This window comes from Lemur catta, chromosome 7 (genome assembly GCF_020740605.2).
Source record: "Lemur catta isolate mLemCat1 chromosome 7, mLemCat1.pri, whole genome shotgun sequence".
Classification (NCBI taxonomy): Eukaryota; Metazoa; Chordata; class Mammalia; order Primates; family Lemuridae; genus Lemur; species Lemur catta.
This window is the reverse complement of record NC_059134.1, coordinates 47,713,109-47,731,182: the sequence shown is the minus strand read 5'-3', so window position 1 is coordinate 47,731,182 and position 18,074 is coordinate 47,713,109. Positions and strand designations below refer to the sequence as shown.

Here is an 18,074-nt window from a genome sequence, read left to right as displayed (position 1 = left end):
GGAGAATAATGCTGCAACTTAAAATACCTATCATAAATTTAACCTATAGTTAGTAAAAGTATTGAGCATACTAAGGACAGTAAACTAGGTAGCATAAGTGCAGACCTAATGTGAAAAGCCTTTAAAAATTCATGCATTGTGTTCTCACCCATATGTGAGGGCTAAATATTAAAACAATTGATCCCATGTAGACAGAGAGTAGAATGATGGTTACCCAAGGCTGGGAAGGGTAGCAGGGAACAGGGGATAAATTGGGGATGGTTAGTGAGTACAAAAATATAGTTAGATAGTTAGATAGAATGAACAATATTTGATAGCACAACAAAGTGACTACAGTCAACAATAAGTTATAGTATACTTTAAAATAACTAAAAGAGTGGAATTGGAATGTTCTCAATACAAAGAAACGATAAATGATTGAACTTCAGTTACCCTGATTTGATTAACACACATTGTATGCCTGTATCAAAACATCACATGTACCCTATAAATATATACAACTATTATGTACCCATAAGAATTAAAAATAAAAAATGCTAAAAAATAAATCAAGGGCCAGGAAAAATAAAAAAAAAATCATGTATTGGAGCAGAGAAGATTTTTAGGGCAGTGAAACTACTCCATACAATACTACAAGGGTGGACCTATAGGACACATGCCATTATACATTTGAGTATTATGTATAGAGGGTGCAATACCAAGAGTGAACCCTGATGTAAACTATGGAGTTTGGGTGATAATGATATCTCAATGCAGTCCAATTGTAACAAACATACCACTCTGGTGCATGTTGCTGGTAACGGGGGAGGCTGAGCCTGTGTGGGGATAGGGCAGATATGGGAAATGACTGTATCTTTTGCTCAATATTGCTGTGAACCTAAAACTGCTCTAAAAATGTCTATTAAAAAATTCATGCATGAACTTCATTGCACAGTACATTTAAGATTACTGTGCTTTACATACTTTGAGATATTTTACACTCAATACAGAAAGTTTTTTAAAAAAGAAAAGAAAATTGCTCAAAGGAGGCTTAAAAAAAACATAGAAGTTGCTTAAAAAATTCATGTATGGAAATCAGAAAAGAGAACTCAATTTTTAAAAAATAAAATCCCAATACCTAAAACAAAAATTTGTTTTTTTCAAAAAGTTAAAAACAAACAGGTAACATGTTCCAGTGATTTTTTTTCTACAAAATATTTTATGTAACATAAAATGCACCCAGTGGAAAATATACTATTAAAACAGGCAACTGGCCGGGCGTGGTGGCTCACGCCTGTAATCCTAGCCCTCTGGGAGGTCGAAGCGGGTGGATCGCTCGAGGTCAAGAGTTCGAGACCCGCCTGAGCGAGACCCCGTCTCTACTAAAAATGGAAAGAAATTATCTGGACAACTAAAAATATATATAGAAAAAATTAGCCGGGCATGGTGGCACATGCCTGTAGTCCCAGCTACTCGGGAGGCTGAGGCAGTAGGATCGCTTAAGCCCAGGAGTTTGAGGTTGCTGTGAGCTAGGCTGACGCCACGGCACTCACTCTAGCCCGGGCAACAAAGTGAGACTCTGTCTCAAAAAAAAAAAAAACAAAAACAAACAAAAAAAAAAACAGGCAACTGAGAGCCCTAGCTCCACTGTTCAATTGTTAATTTTCTACCCCTTGACCAATCTTTTTAATGTTTGTGGAATCTTCTTATGGTTGCTTTTGAAGAGATTGAACTGTCTAGTATTTCCTCTTAACAGTATGTAAGAATGATAAAATTCCATAAAGACAGACTTATGTCAATTAAGCCACAAACCTGATCAAATGCTTCTGGGCAACTGGGCTGATAATTACAGATTAGAGGATCATAACATTGTCAAGAGACCTTTTCTTCTTGAGGCAACCTCTTTTAATTTTGAACAGAAATGTGTGGGTACATGGTAGGTATCCAATTAATACTGTTAAGTGAAACACCGAATGCTTCTGGCAAATGAATTTCTCATTTCACTGATGAGGGAACCCAAGGCATGGAGGTCACATGACAAGCAGCAGCTCCAAGATTAGAATGCATGAACTTCCAGTTTCTAAAATTTATGCTTTCTCTTTCTCAAGGAAGAAACCAATGGGCATAGTAGAATAAGAAAGTCTTCACAACTTTTCACTTTCTCTTGGAAGTTATTTTAGTGAAAGGAACTCTGAGAATTTCCCTTAGTCCACAGATAACAAAGATAAAACTATCTAGTCCATAAAAATAATATTTACCCTCTTTTGAAGTATGAAATAAACCAGCTCTTCCATTTTTTGACTGTTCATTTTTGGTTTGTTGCGATGAGTGATCTTCTGGCAACTTGGAGCTATTAAATGGATTCTTCCTTTGCTGGGGAAAAATATTGTTTATTAAACTTAAATATCATGTAGCAATTCAGTGTTAGCAAATGTTTATTATCTCCAATTTTGATAGTTTGATCCAGTAAACTCTGGCATGTTTGAAAAATAGTGGTCCTGATTAATCTGGTTAGCACAGAATTATCACATATGCCATACAAAAAAAAAATTGTAAAAATATACTTAAAGCCAGAGTCCTAAAAAGTTAGGTCAGAAACAAGCATTTAAATCAAAATTCCATTTTATAGGTAAGAAAACTTGGCTCTCTGGATAGAACAAAGACTTGGTCAAGGTCAAGGCAAACTTGGGTCTCTCATCTGGTTATATTCCCACCAGTGCTTTTTCTACCACACCAGACTCTCATTGTGCTAGATTACACCTGCATTGAATACAATTGTAATTGACCTTTCCTAAGGATTTGGAAGACACTTTAGGTATCTTGAAGTGCCTCATTGTCATAATTATGCTCATCAATTCTAATGACAAAAAGAGTATCAATTAATAGGGATTTTTAATTAATATAAGACTGAATACCAATGTTTACTGTCTATACTTTCATAAATTGGCAATTCCATTCCAGAAGCAGACCTCTAACAGAGATTCAGGAAGCTATGAGTAGGAATAAGGACTGACATGGAACTAACAAGCCACATTCCATACGCTTACAAGAAGCAGTACCATATAGTTTCAGACGTTTTACTCTCTAGGGCTGCAGTCCCCAACCCTCAGGCTTCCCAGGCTGCGGGACTGGTACCTTCCTCTGTGACCTGTTAGGAACTGGGCCGCACAGTAGGAGGTGAGTGGTGAGGGAGGGAAGCTTCATCTGCATTTACAGCTGCTCCCCATCATTCACATCACTGCCTGAGCTCTGCCTCCTGTCAGATCAGCGGCAGCATTAGATTCTCATAGGAGCGCAGAACCCTACTGTAAACTGTGTGTGTGAGGGATCTAGGTTGCGCACTCCTTAGGAGAATCTAATGCCTGATGATCTGAGGTGGAGCTGAGGCGGTGGTGCTGGGGAGAGGTTGCAAATACAGATTATCATTAGCAGAGGGGTTTGACTGCACAATAAATGTAATGCACTTGAATCATCCCGAAACCATCCCCCGCCCCGCTCCATGGAAAAATTGTCTTCCATGAAACCGGTCCCTGGTGCCAAAAATGTTGGGGACCACTGCCTTAGGCAAGAAATCTGGGTCTTCAGCAATGGATTAATATGGTATTCATCAACTTTTCCTACCACAAGAAAAATACTAAAAATTATTGATATTTTATAACAAAAAGAGTACTAAAAAGTTCTCTTTATTTCGTGGTGCTTTTGATAAAATGAGAAAAATAGCATTCTTGCCAAAAATGAGATTTTTAAAGTCTGGGCTCAATCTACCTTAGCCGGAGACACAGCTGGTTTCCTTGTGTTTTCCTGGGACATATCAATCACAGTGGAAGCTGGGTTTACCACACTGGAACTGCAAAAGAAACAATTCAGAGAATAAAACATCACCCTTTGAGGAAGCATAAATCATGCCTCTGATGCTGAAAGTTCTTAAGGCAGGCTGGAGGACGAAGCTGGCTTAAAGGCATGAAGATTCTCTAAAGGAGGATTCCCTGTCCCGGGAACAGGACAGCCCCAGGGTGGAGTAAGGTAAGAGTGAATGGAGACAGGCGAGTTGAGCAGACCCCCTCCTGAACATCTTCTCCCTCTGCTATTGAGTAAGAAGGACAAAAGAGGGTCATGGAGGCCCTGGAAGCGGGGTAGGGAACAACCTGTTCAGACTTTCTGCTCCAGTGGCCTTGCCTCAGGTGTAGATGGTGAAGTCACTATTGGCTGAAACCACTGTACCCTATTAAACACCGCCAGTTCTTAGCAGCATCACAGAGTTAAGAGCTTAGAAAGTATCTGAGGAAGAGCTGGCTTTTCCTCACACAGCAAAGGAACCAAAGCCCTGGGATGTGGAGCAATTTGCCCCAGTGCCATAGAACCTTGCCAAGATTATTGTCACTAAAATCATGGGCTAGATGTTCCTGCAGTTTCATTTCCTTACCTCACCTCTGTACTTCAATTGCTATTTCTGTACAAAGTTAGTTCCAGGAAAAGCCTGAACTCTTGAGGAAGCCATTCCTTCATTACCCTCCTCACTGTTCCAGAAAGGAATTACAGCAGATGAGGCAGATGTATATAAAAATATAGTTTGATCACATGGAGGCAAGAAAATGGGGAAAAAGGGACGGGTAGGGGGGAACAGAATAGGAAATTATAATGGAGCCAGAATTAAGGCTAATAGACACATGATAGGAGTCCTCTATTCTTGCAAATAGGTGTGCACAAACTTGAGTCAAGTTATCTGCAGCAAAGGTAAAAAAAAAAAAAAAGAAACCTGGTCGCTGATAGAATTCAGTGTCTATACTATACAATAAAAATGACCCATAGCTCAGAACTAGAAAGCAATTTCTTTTGAGTGTCATTTTAAGAAGCCATTGGGTGATATGAGGAAAAACATCCTTACAGCAGATACTATGGTCATTTTCTCAGAGTGTTTTGTATGGTCTTCCTTGAGTAAATAAAGCAGTCACATAATCAAAGGACCTGAGCCAACTGCTGATGGTTGTCCATTGATCACCCATCTTCTCCTACCATCTTCTTCCTTCTCCCTTCCCACTTACCAAGTCCAAAGGATAAGCAAAGTCTCTGCATTCTTCTCCCTCTGCTCCCTGGAATTCCAGTTCCTGTGCTTCCAGGACCCCAGCCTCAACTGTCCATATTGCACAATATGTTGTTCCTCTTTCCTAGAGATGACGTCAGTCTCTCCCTCACAGAACTCTATCCAGCTATGTGTTTCGTGTCTACTATTCAATCTCCTTCTGTATATACACTTCTCATTTCTCACAGTAAACTGGGAGATCCCTCAAGAGTATCTTGATCATCTTTATATCCCCTGCAGTGCCTTGCACAGTGCCTGGTACATGACTAAATAAAGGCCAACTGAGCCAGTGCCAGGAGAGGCAGCAGCAGACAGGAGGCTGGGTTTTTTTTTTTTAAATCCATGTTGTTTTCCAAACTACAATGAGGTAGATTATTTAGGTATTAAACAAAATGTCTTTGTTTCTGCTATTCAACAAGCAAAAGAGAGGAAGAAACAAAGCAGTCAGAACACATGGTCAGGCACTAAAATGCCAGAAACACACAGTATTCGTTGGGTTACACTGTAGTCGGGATGGGGGAAAATGGGATAAGGGTGTGATACTTGGTTAGCTACAGTTCACAATCTGTTTAATAGGAAAAAATGAGAACAAGAGTCTTATGCCTCAAACTTTGTCCAAAAATACAGCTACTTCCTAGTAGCTCTGCTTCTCTCAAGGAATACTACAATGTTTTGCTCACCTGTCTTTTATTGGGCAATCATCAGTAAGGCAACCATCTTATTCTCAACTGGTCCTTGCAACATCTCTGTGAGGTACTTCATTCTCCCCATCTTACATGTGAGAAAACTGAGGCTTAAAGAGGTTAAGTAACCTGATCAAGGTCACAAAATTAGTGAAAGAGCTGGGGATTTGAACCCAGATATGTCTGACTCCAAAGACAATTATGATAATGGCTAGGCTATACTGTCTCCGATTTCTTGCACTATTAAAACAGGGTTTGTGGCAAGAGGACCAGAGGCAAGTCTGGGTGATTTTTCCTTCCTAGTGACTCACACAGCTGTCTCTTCTTTTCCACCTCTACTGATACCTCCTTTATTTCTGCCAACTGTATTAGCTTCACATCTGGCCTCCTGACTCCTAAGTTCCACTCTACTAATCCATTTGGCGTTCTACCACTAAGCTAGTCCAAATGGTCCAAAACACAATTTTGATCATGTCCCTGTTCTGTTCATTACCATTGCCTGGATCCTCGAGGCTCATGGAATGAAGTCTGAACTCCTTGGCAAGGCACTTGAGACCATCCACTATCTGCCCCAATATACCTTCCGAGTCCTCCTTTCTGTTGACCATTCCTGCCAAGTGGTCAATCTACTTACAGTCCCAGAAACTCACCTGACTGCCATTTCTATTCAACTATCCCCCAGCCCCTCCCTGTGTTTTCTCTGCTCTCTTTGTCCTAATTTTCCCTGTCATCTTCAAGTCCAGTCCAAATCTCCCTTCCTTTATCAGCCTGGCTAGGAGTGAATCTCCCTTGTCTCAATTAGTACAGCACATTTTACTGGTACTTTGGATTAGGAATTTGCTCCCTGCCTGGCACTATTTATTGTCATGTGGTCAGATCTTCATATATAGATGCATTATTTTTCCTAAGAGAATATGGTCTCTTTATAGCCAGATACTGTGTCTTTTGTTTCTTAGAATTCCTTTCAGAGGGTAGCAGACTGTGTCCTGAATATCAAAGATCTCAATACATTCCACATGATGAGATTTTTAAACTGTGAAGCAAGCCAAATTCCAAATCCTGCACTCTGTAACTTTCTTCCCTCGGGCACTCTTCAAAATAGACCTGTGATATTAGAAGCAGCATTTAGAAAAAATTAGTTTACTTTATTAAGAAGATTATTAAAATGTGAGACTATGATTTTGGCATTAGGGTTCCCCTCCTAAAAAAAGTCTGCATTTTAATACAAGTCTTTGAAGCCTTAACTAAAAAGAATAAATAATGTTAGCTACTGTGGAAGTGCCACTGGGGGAAGAGGTAGAACTTTACAGCACTCTTAAAATCACACCACTAGGCAGCTGGACACCCATCTGCCTTCTATATCCAGCCATAAAGTGCTCCCACGCACATGCAGTAAATCTGAAAAATTTTTGAACCTTTACCAGCCATTCTCTCTAAAACAGTTAAAAATAACAGCAGATATACCTTCTTCTGTGGTATATTTTTAGCTTAAATATTAACAGTTTATACAACCAGAAACAAATTCTGCAAGTGCTGTTTTTTACATGTTTTTTGCTGTTTTGATCTCTCCCTTTGGACTGTGAGTTCCTTGGGGGCTCATGCTGTGTCTCATCCCCGGCACCCAGCACCGCGCTGGCATGTGTTGGCACGTGTTGGCACTCAGTGAAGCCTGAACAAATAAACAAATGAAGAAATGCCTCCGGGATGGAGGGAAGCAAATTAGAAAATATGGTATGCCAAGCCCTTCAAGTCAGTATTTTTTTAAGTAAAATATTAATTGGGGGCATGCATAGTCCTCCAGCGCTGCCACAGTTCATGCTACAGATTTGTTGAACATGAATATTCCCATCCAAGCATGAGGCATTTTGATGTCACAGTGAAACTATTTCTGCTACAACCGATTTGAATAAATCCAAGATCTTATTGGCTTAAGAAGGATTCTTTTAAGAGCTCAATATAAATGATTTTGTAGGCCAGGTCTTCAAGAAATTAAATATACACATTACTGATTTTGCTATCAATCCTAGAAAAAAATATAAAATGCATTGTCCTGTAGATCAGCTCATCTCTACCCTGCCTTTGAGAGTAAGCTAGTTACCTTACACTGACCTCATTACTGGAGGTAAAGGCAAGTAGTTAATCCTTCTGGAAGAGGAAGATGGATATATACAAAAGCCTTCCAGGAAAAAGAAATGAGTGGGAAAAAACTATTCCAGAGTTAAAGATCTCGTTTAAATGGATTGTTTGATATTCCACAGAGGGTAAGACGGAGGGAGACTGGTGTCAGAAGTATCACTAAAGCACAGGCAATGAAGCTCAAAGACTAGCATTTTTGGTTCACAACACTGACTTAAAAAATAGTGTTTTAATTCTACCAAAAACGAAGTTAGATGGGGATGCACAGTTTTGCTTGCAAGGAAACTCATTATTTTCTTGCCATTTCATAGGTAAATGCCCAGAGGAAAAACTGCCAATGCCATGGAATAAAATATCACAGTGAAGGTTTTTTTCTTGTTCTCCCTGAACTCATTTTGGAGACATTCTCTAGAGATGTTTTTGATTAATGGACATACAAACCTCTACAGCAACCGAGCCCCCTCCTACCTCCATGCCTTCTAGTTCCCCAACTTGAATGCTTCTCTCACACTGCCCACCTCAAAGTTGATAACCAGAATTAGAACTGTGACCATTCAGAATTTTCCCTTTGCCACTGCAGAGGAAACCTTATTTTTCTGCTCCTCTGCTCGTAAACCTTTCTCTACTTCCTTGTGCTACAGGTGCAAACAAAGGTGAGTCCAGAAAGAATGCAGGTGGCTTACAGTGCTTGACTACATGCTGGGTACCCATAGCGTTTTAATTCTTCATGGGTAGGACCCCACAGAATTGTGCCCACAATAGAAAGAAGATTCTTGCTGCAGAACTTACTAGAAAAATTTCTTCAGAAACTATAATTAGTCACTGTTGCCTCATACTCTCTGACTGCTGGCTAAGAAAATATTGACAGGTATTGAGTCATTCTTTTGAAGTTCACTTAGTCTAAAAGTACAGGCCCCAAAATACACTTAACACACCCAGTTTACAAAGGTTAAAGTATAGGTGAGAAACACTGCAGGAACCTGATACCAAGTAAAGTAGTAGTTTCTGACATGGAAAGAAGGAAGTGAAAAATAGCTCCTCCTACAGTTCTGCATGATTAGTATCCATGCCATGTATTATAGGGTTGGCCTTCAATGAGCAAAGCCTGCTGGGTACATCTAATATCTTTATTCCTGCCTTCTCGACCATACTTCATCCGTGAAATAATAATTACAATGCCAGCTGGAAATGGACAATTTTCTTTTTTCCTGAGACGTGCCAAGTGATTCCCAGAACTCTTTTATTTAATCTCACAACATCCTGGTGAGGCAATTCTGTTCTGATTTACAGATGAGACCAGGAAGACGTGTCTGGGGTCACTCACACAAGGAACGTAGAAAACAGTGGAGATGCGAATCATGAATGTTATGTTATGAGCCTCAAATAGAGGAAGAGTGAGAGGATACCCACCAGCCCCATGGGGTCATGAGGAAAATAAGTCTGGCTATGAGGGCAGCGGTACCTCTGTTTCTCAGGTCCTTTGAGATGAGTTACTAGAAGAAGAATGGGAAGTCTGACCCAGATAAAAGTGGGCAATGAGCTATTTGTCCCCGACAAACCTTCTCCTTTCCCATTCTGTAGCACCTTTTCCCACTCCCCTCTGCTGGTCAGTGCCATGACACTCCCTAGTCCCCATCATCCCAGCTCTTAAGAGCTGCTCTCATTCCCTTGGTGGTGAATCTCAATCTCTGTGTTCTTTCTCCTAGGGTTTCTAATACTTGAGGTCTCATCTTTCTTTATGGAAGAAAGGCCTTCATCCTACAGTGGTCCTCAACCTTTTTGGTACCAGGGACTGGTTTCATGGAAGACAATTTTTCCATGGACCAAGGGTGGCGGGGTGGAGTGTCGTGGGTTGGGGAGAGGTGGTGTGGAGCTCAGGCAGTGAGACGCGGCTCATTTCCTAACAGGCCACAGACCAGTACTTAGCCACAGCCCGGGGGGGTTGGGGACCACAGTAGGCAGCTGGTGAGTAGGGAATAACCAAGGGGAAGGAAGTAAGGTATTCCTCACACCCTTTCCTAGGCTTCCTAAAATATCTGTGGGTATACAAGAGCCCATGGTTCCATTCTATATGCTATGGACTGTCTTAAGAATTTTATATTCACTAGCCAATTAAGTGCTCAATAATTCTGCTAGCAAACTATTATTATTCCCATTTTAAAGCTGAAGAAATAAAGGCCCAAGAAGTTAAGTCAATACCACTACAAGGTCACAGTATCGATTAGTAACTACTGTTGAGGTGTTTTAACCTCTAGCCAATGTGGCCTCTACAGATATAAAGAACATTACAAATAGTTCCAGAGTGGAAACAGTACAGCCTACAATTCAGGGGAAACAAAATGATCCCCTCTCCAACTGGGAAATGGATAATGGATGTATTAATAGAGTTAGTATTCCATTATCCATGAGACATAACTTTACTCATATTTGACTTTGAAATCCCTACTGGAACCTATATGATACACCCTCCCCTTCACCTATAAACTACACTGGAAATATTCCTGTTCCCCACGTGCCTCGGCCTTGCCCTGACTCAGTGACTGTCCCACCAGCAAATTCATCGATCTCATCCCGTTGGAGGCTCTGAATGAAACTATCATCACTGAGGAGCTAGAGATAAAATGCAACTAACTGCCCCTCCCACCAAAGGGTAACAACTATACCATCAAGGGACAGACACCAATGGGAAGATCCTTAAATACCTAAAAGCAAATCATTATGGTCTAAAAGGTGTGTGGCAATGTCACCCCACAACTGGCTATTTCTTAGGAAGGATATACAAAGGTACATTTTGATTGGTCAGATAATAACATGGATGGAAAACACCAAAAAAATTAAGACTGAAATATTGAGGAAAATCTATATCTTGAAGAGGCATTAATTGAGTATGTGCAATGTGCCAGATATTCTACATATATTATCACTCATTCTCATCATAGCCTTTTGGCTATACACTATCATTCTTAGCTATTGTTAAGAACATAGAAAGGTTAAATAATTCAGACACAGTCAAATGGCTAACAAATGGCAGATTTAGAATTTGATTTCATGTCTGTCTGGTTCCTGTGCTTGAGCTTCTTCCATTGTACCAGGCTTTTACAATGCAATGATAATGCATTGCTTCCCTGAAATGATTTATTCTCCTATATTCATTTTAGAGAACCTCTTCATTCTACTCTAAGGAGAAATTCTCAGTACAAATAAAAAAAAAAAACACTATTTCTGGTGCCAGAAGAAATCACTATTTAACACTTAACATTTTAATTTTATTTCAGATTCAGATTTATTAGAAATTCTAGGAGCTGGGGAAGAGTACTACTCAGGATTTGTCCCCAACAGGGCCCAGAATTCCCTCATACACTGCCCCATTCCCCATGCCCATAATGCCAGTCTGGCATTTGTACTCATAGCCCGCCATTTTGCCTGTACAGCACACCAAGCCATGAGACCCACATGCAGCAGCTCTCCCCTCAAGCTCTATCTTACCTCAGGCTTGTTGGTGCTGCATCTTCTTCTGGCTCTTCCACAACGCCAGCTAGCTCTGAGGGAAGGAAAGCATCTTTGTTGATATTATTCACCCAGCTTTCCTTTGCCCCATTTGCTCTGTCCTTACTCTGCTCAGCTGAAACAGGAAATGATAAAGACAGGAGTGTTATCTCTCACCTCTATGACCCACAACTCTCTCATTGGCTCTTATCACTGAAGGCTTGAACCTGAACCTCAGGCCTTCCTAGTGCCAAGGCAATCACTGAGTCTAAGTACCTGGGATTAGATTACATCTGTGAGAGCAGTCAGTAGATTCCCATGATCTTAGCTCCCCACAAGCAGAGTCTCCTGAGAGTTCAGGCATCCCTTTAAATGTGCAGGTGACTCCAGAGACCACTAAAGCAAAATTCATACTGCCTCTAGGCTAATCTGACTTGAATTGGGGTCAGGACCAAATGTGCATGGCCAGGGGATGCTCAGAGCAGGGAGTCCTCAGTGGAACAGAAGCAACATCATTACCAAGCATTTAGTGAACAGCTACAACAGGCCCAACACAATGCTTGGCTCTAAGACACAAAGGGGAACAAATGATTCTAGCCTAGAATGTCCCTCTCCACTGTTTCCTCCTCCACATCCCAGTTTCTACACATCCAAATTCTAAATATTCCTCAATCCCAGCTCATATGTCTGAGCCTCCATAAAATCTCTGTGCTCCAGGAAATAACCTCTTTTGCCACTGAACATCCAGGACTTTTTTTTTTTTTTTTGGAGACAGAGTCTCACTCTGATGCCCAGGCTAGAGTGCCATGGTGTCAGCCTAGCTCACAGCAACTTCAAACTCCTGGGCTCAAGCAATCCTCAGCCTCAGCCTCCTGAGTAGCTGGGACTACAGGCATGCACCACCATGCCTGGCTAATTTTTTCTACATATTTTTAGTTATCCAACTAATTTCTTTCTATTTTTTTTAGTAGAGACGGGGTCTGGCTCTTGCTCAGGCCGGTCTTGAACTCCTGAGTTCAAACGATCCACCCGCTTCGGCCTCCCAAAGTGCTAGGATTACAGGTGTGAGCCACTGTGCCCAGCCCAGGGCTCTTTCTTTACCTGAACTTCTCTGAAAATTAGCATCAACTGAATGATGACTATCAGGCACTATGCTGAGTTCCTTGCATGCATTATCCTATGAGGTTGGAGCTATCGTCCAAGTTTACAGATTTGGAAATTGAGGAGCAAAGAGATCAAGAAACTTGCCTAAGTCCACACAGCCAGTAAGTGCCAAGAATACTTTCATCAGTGTTAAGATATACCCCATATACAGAATGGGGAAAAATAATGCCTACCTTACAATATTGCTGCTACAATTAGAAATAATAGAAATTAAATGCCTAACATATATTAGATGCTCAAAGAGTGATAGCTATTTTCCTCATTGAGCATAAGCCAGACCTAGACAGAGGTTTACACTGACTAATCCGGAATTAATTAAAGAGAAGGCATATAGTACATATTTATTGAACTAACAGAACTCTAAACAAGCCCTCAAAATATTACCTTTACAGTCCCTTAAATAATATACTAGGTTGATTAAAGAAAGGTTGACCAGATGTCAAGATCATCGAACGGGAAGGTTGATCTCTTTTTGTCTAAACCTTTACCTTACTCAGAAGGTTTTGAATCTTCAGAGTTAAAAGCCAAAGAAAAGGTGGTAAATCCTTTATAAACACAATTACCTATGCTACTACAATTCTACATGCACCTAAAAGGCTTCCTATGTTCCTCTATATCACACCCAGTCATTTGGCCCTTCCCCCATCTATCTGAATCTAGCGCAAGAAGATTTTAAGTAGAGGGCCACACGTTATGAAAAGCATACCTCCAAGTGATTTCCCTCAGCAGATTTCAGTGATGATTCTGACACCCTTCCCTTCTCCCAACTCCTCCTTCCCAACAAATGCTGGCTGTAAGTATGCTAGCCAAACCAACTCACCTGCTACCTGGAGCCTCTTCTTCCTCATAGATGCTCTGATGATATCTGCACCATGGATTTTGTCTTTGTGCCTTTTTGCCTTGGCTTCATAAAACCATTGGCCACTCATATTCTTCAGCTGCTGGTCATCCTTAATTTTTTCAGGCAAATGTCTACAAAAGGAAAAGCGCTTTACTTCACTGAGAACCCACAGTAAATAAATGAGCTCATTGTGAAAATGCACCAAGAAATTCGTAAACAGACAGCCAAAATGAAGCTTTTGATATTTTAGATGATCCCACAAACCTTCCAGATGACTAACAAATGTATGTTCTCCTTTAGCTGAAGAGTCAGAGAAGCTAAGGACAACATTTTTGTTTTTCAAATCAAAGGTTTAATCTATGATCCCCAAATGACACCTGAAATTTCTCAAAAGCAGACTCACTTTTTGGCTATAGTCTTCTGTGTCTACTGTTTAAATGTAAATACCCCAGTGAAGGATAATATAGTAAGGTGCCCTAGGCCTTGGTTTCCTCATCTGTAAAAGGGGGTTAATAATGGAAATCTACCTCATTGGGGTTGCCATGAGGACTAAATAAGCTAAGGCCTGTAAACAGCCCTCTGCTCATGCCTGGTGCTTAATAAACACTCCAGGAATAACTGGGGGGTAGTTATCAGCTTCTCAGTCCTTTCCATTTTGGTGAGATGGGTTTATGAGAAACTTCCCTGGAAGGCTGTGGGTGGAGGGGCATGATGTCGCTGGCACTTAATGTTACGGAAATGAACACAGAAAAAGCAGGCTGGAATCAGGGAGATCAAATCTGAGCAGACAGTTGTGCAGCAAGTTCCATTTGTGCATTCTGCTTTTAAGAGTTCCATTATCATTTATGCTCACTGAAAAGCTAAAACCTAAAGACAAACAGAATGCAGTACTGCCCTCCTGAAACTTTCCTAATTTATACTGCCTGGAAAAATATTGTTCTAATTGCTAAGTCTGCATCTCTCCATCCATCGCAATAAAATGAAAATCACAAAAATCTATCTTTTCTTACTCATAGAGATGTACTTAGTGGAAATAAAGTGGAATAAAAGTCTTAAGGAAACTTTGAACTCTTGGAAGATAATGTGCTACATAAATCCAAGAGGGTTTCATAATTGTCATTCAAGCTAATGTGCACACTTCCTAAAGTAGCAAATCTAAGTGTTTTAGGCAGAGAATGTGAATGGGCCAAGGTGGTAGCAGGGCTATGTGTGAGGGTTGCACAAAGGCATACCTGGGAGTGGGGGCAGTTATCCCAGGTCTAGCAAGGATGTCTCCTCTCTCCCACTTGTGCCCAGAGAGAGTCCTTCCACCCAGAGTAAACTGTGCTAGAACTTCCTCTCTTCTCCCAATTACCTAGGAAGAAGTGACCCTATCCCAAACATGTCCAATCACAATGCTTGGCCACGCATTGTCAGGACAGCCCATCTCCAAATCCTGACAGGGACAGTGTCATCACTTCATGGTTTCATCACTTCTTACAGTTTCTCACTGCCTAAGGCGTTCTACAGAGCAAATAATCCCTGCTGGGCTGCTGGTAGAGCTTTTGCTTTCTCCTCCCAAAAAGACCAAGTGTGAGTCAATTCCAGAAGGGAGAGTCCTTCCACCTCTCCCTGGTCAGATAGTGAGCTCCTGGGGGCAGGCCTTCATGTAATACCTCTTTGCTTAGTGTCTGGAAAATAGCGGGTATTTATTCAGTGCTTGCGGAGTGGAGGACTATCACATGAAGCCCCTGATGACCTGGATTCAGGTTACATTTTCAGGTTCCTTTTCCAGCACGTACTCCTATCCCCCACTTGCCAGCCCACTTGGCTCCTCACTGTTCTCCAAACTGCTCTTTTATGACCTCTGTTGCTATTAGAGGCAGGAAGGTATGGCAAAAAGGCTCCAGGCTTTGGAAGCTGCCAAAATTATGTCCAAGTCTCAGTTCTGATTCTTTCTAGATGTGACTCTGAACAGGTTACTGAACTCCTATAAGCTTTAGTCTCCTCGTTTGCAATGATAGGGGAACATAAGACCTACCCTGGAGGACTTCTGAGATGATTAATTGAGATGTTTACCTGAAAGTACTTAACAGTGCCTGGATCTTGGTAAGAAGCCAATAAATGTAAAGCCTCTCAGGGTATCTTTCCCTCACTTCTCTGTCCAACACATTGGCCCTCATTCTTCAAATCCAGCCCAAGCCTCACCTTGCCAGTGAAGCCTTCCCTGACTCACGAGGGCAGAGTTAGTCTGCCCTTTTCCATGCTCCCACAGCACCTCCACTTCAGTACTCACCACACCACGTTCCAATGATCTATTTGCACATCTGTTTCACCCACTAATCTGTAGGCTCTGCAAACTCCTTGAAGGCAAGGACTACATCTTAGTCACCTTTGTAACACCAGCACCCAGCAGCAAGCCTGGCACAGAACTGATACCCAAGAACTGTTTGTTGAGTGAATAAATCAATGAACAAATAAATGCTCAGCAGCCACCCTAGTCTGAGTCAGTCAAGAGATAAAAGAAGTTCCTGTCACTGCTGAGGTTAAGTGAACCGCACCCCATCCCAATGGTAGTGTCTTCTGACGAGGCAGGACATGCTCATCTCTCATCAGGACAGGAAAAAACACCATGAAATATGGTGTCAGTCAGCATTCTTGTTGAAGAGGACTACAAACCCTCATAGCATAACAACTCCCAGATTTTCTTCATGAGATTATTTTTGTTGTTCAACTAAAAGGCACTTTGTAGGGCTTCTTGTGCAACTCTTGATCTGTTCCTGCCAAAATGACTTTCTGCAAGCCCCCGATCAACGCACAATGAGCACAGGCTGTATGTCAGATTCACTGAAACACATGACCCCCTAAAAAGGCCAGTAGCTATTACAGTAAGGAAAAGGTTTCCGGCTCATTTGTTTTAAAGTCGCAAAAGAAAACGAATATTCTTTCAAATTTAATAAATGCTACTTACATATTTCCTAACATGACAATCACCACTAGGTTTAATAATCAACTTCTTTTTCTATCCTAGTCACTTGTATTGTTTTTTAGATAAATCTGTATATGTGACATCCAAGTCCAAGTTTGTAAAGATGTAGACCATTTTAAAAATTCCACTATCTACTTGTGCCATTGAAATCTCCTCTTCTATCAGACTATGTTAATCTCTCATTTTTCCTGAACTCTAATTACACCCACCAAATTAGCATTTGATTCTGTAATCACTGTACCATCTAGTTGAAGTAGGGAAAAGCTAAATTTCTTGGGACTGACACTTTTTATCCTTTATCATCCTCTCCACACATGCGCATTGTATTTAGTAGAGCGCGGAGCACAGAGAAGATGCTCAATTAGCATCAGGGGGCTGGTGGGCAGGAGCCCAGGTGGAAGAAAAGCACTCAGCCCAGAGAGGACACTGTCCTGCCTGCCTTCCAGGCAGAATGTCCTGGTCATTCTCCCATCCGTTCCTTCATTGCTTCTGCTAACACTTACATGGTATCTGTTTTGCACTGAACCACACACTTGGCACTTAACATGCATCATATCATATAATCCTTACAATCTCACCATGATGTATAAAGAACTTAGTCCATTGCAAAAGATGGTCATTTTGCCTCCTCTGTATGTTAAAGGTCATACCTAAACCCTGTCTCGTTATTTTTCACTCATTCATTCATTCCCTATTACATACCGGGCATGAGCTCAGAATTGTACATAAAAAAATTCAATCTACAGCCCTGCAATGTCAACTCCTTTTGGTGCAGAGGGAGTGTGAGCACTTACAGAGGAAAGCCAGAAGAGCAGTGGGCCCTCCAGGCTGGCTTCAACACCTTCCCCTCAGCCTATCCCTTTTTGTGCTCACACATGCATACCTCAGCTTCCAGCTACTCAACATGATCAGGCAAAGGCCTAACATCATAAGCAGGACCTGGTTGATAATATCCAGTCAACTCTGGCTAGCAAGAATCAACAGGCTGGCCAGAGGGGTTGATTGGTCCATTCTCCAGCGTTTCTTTGTTTTTTTTTAGTCCCTCAGTATATTCTGGGCAATAAGTTTAGATTGTGTGATTTGGAGGTACTCTTAGATGTTTGTTTTGAATGTGAGAGCTGAGAGGGATCTTAGATAGTTACAGTCTCACTTTCTAGATGAAATGATGGAGGCCCAGGGAAATGAAGAGGCTTGCCCAGGGTCACACAGAGCTAGAACCCGAAGCCAGCCAGTCTCTCAGCCAAACTCTTTCCGCTACCGCAACCTGCCTCAGAGAGCCAGACATGATTCAGTGTCTCAGACAGCTGTCACACTTCACTCTTTCTACCAAAGAACTCAATCTCTGATGGAGAATCTGAAAACCAACACATGCAAAAACAAAGTAAAGTACAAACGTTCCTTACAATGGAAGAAACGTGTGCCTCATAGATTCCCACAAACTGCTGAGAGTCAGCACGGTGTGTGGAAAGTGCACAGGCCTTGAAGTTGGGTCAGCAAGGCTCCAATCCTGCAGGGCATGTCCCTCTTCAACCCCATTTCCCCATTTTTTGAGTGGGTTCAGCTACCCTCTTCTGAGGATGAAATGGAAAAATGTATATGCAGTGCCATGCACAATGCAGTTCCTTGACAAACATTGGTTCCTTTCCCCCTTTGTTTTGACAGAAAACACCAAGAGAGGTCCTGGAAATCAGTTCCTCAATGACAACTGCCTTCATTTAAAAGAAACCAGTCTTAAGG

The 18,074-nt window shown here is 41.4% G+C and overlaps 1 protein-coding gene across 9 annotated transcripts in view; it reads right to left on the bottom strand.

Moving 5' to 3' along the window:
* Window positions 1-18,074, bottom strand: part of SYTL2 (synaptotagmin like 2) — a 102,294-nt gene that overhangs the window by 34,912 nt on the left and 49,308 nt on the right. For 5 of the 9 annotated variants that reach the window (XM_045557208.1, XM_045557209.1, XM_045557213.1 and 2 more), the window contains exons 3-6: window positions 13,349-13,500; window positions 11,365-11,500; window positions 3,745-3,826; window positions 2,238-2,352 (exon numbers count right to left, since the gene is read on the bottom strand). In XM_045557208.1, the coding sequence (XP_045413164.1) occupies window positions 2,238-2,352; window positions 3,745-3,826; window positions 11,365-11,500; window positions 13,349-13,500 (485 nt within the window). The remainder of the gene's footprint in view (window positions 1-2,237; window positions 2,353-3,744; window positions 3,827-11,364; window positions 11,501-13,348; window positions 13,501-18,074) is intronic. The other 4 variants (XM_045557210.1, XM_045557212.1, XM_045557215.1 and 1 more) reach the window with 1 other exon arrangement.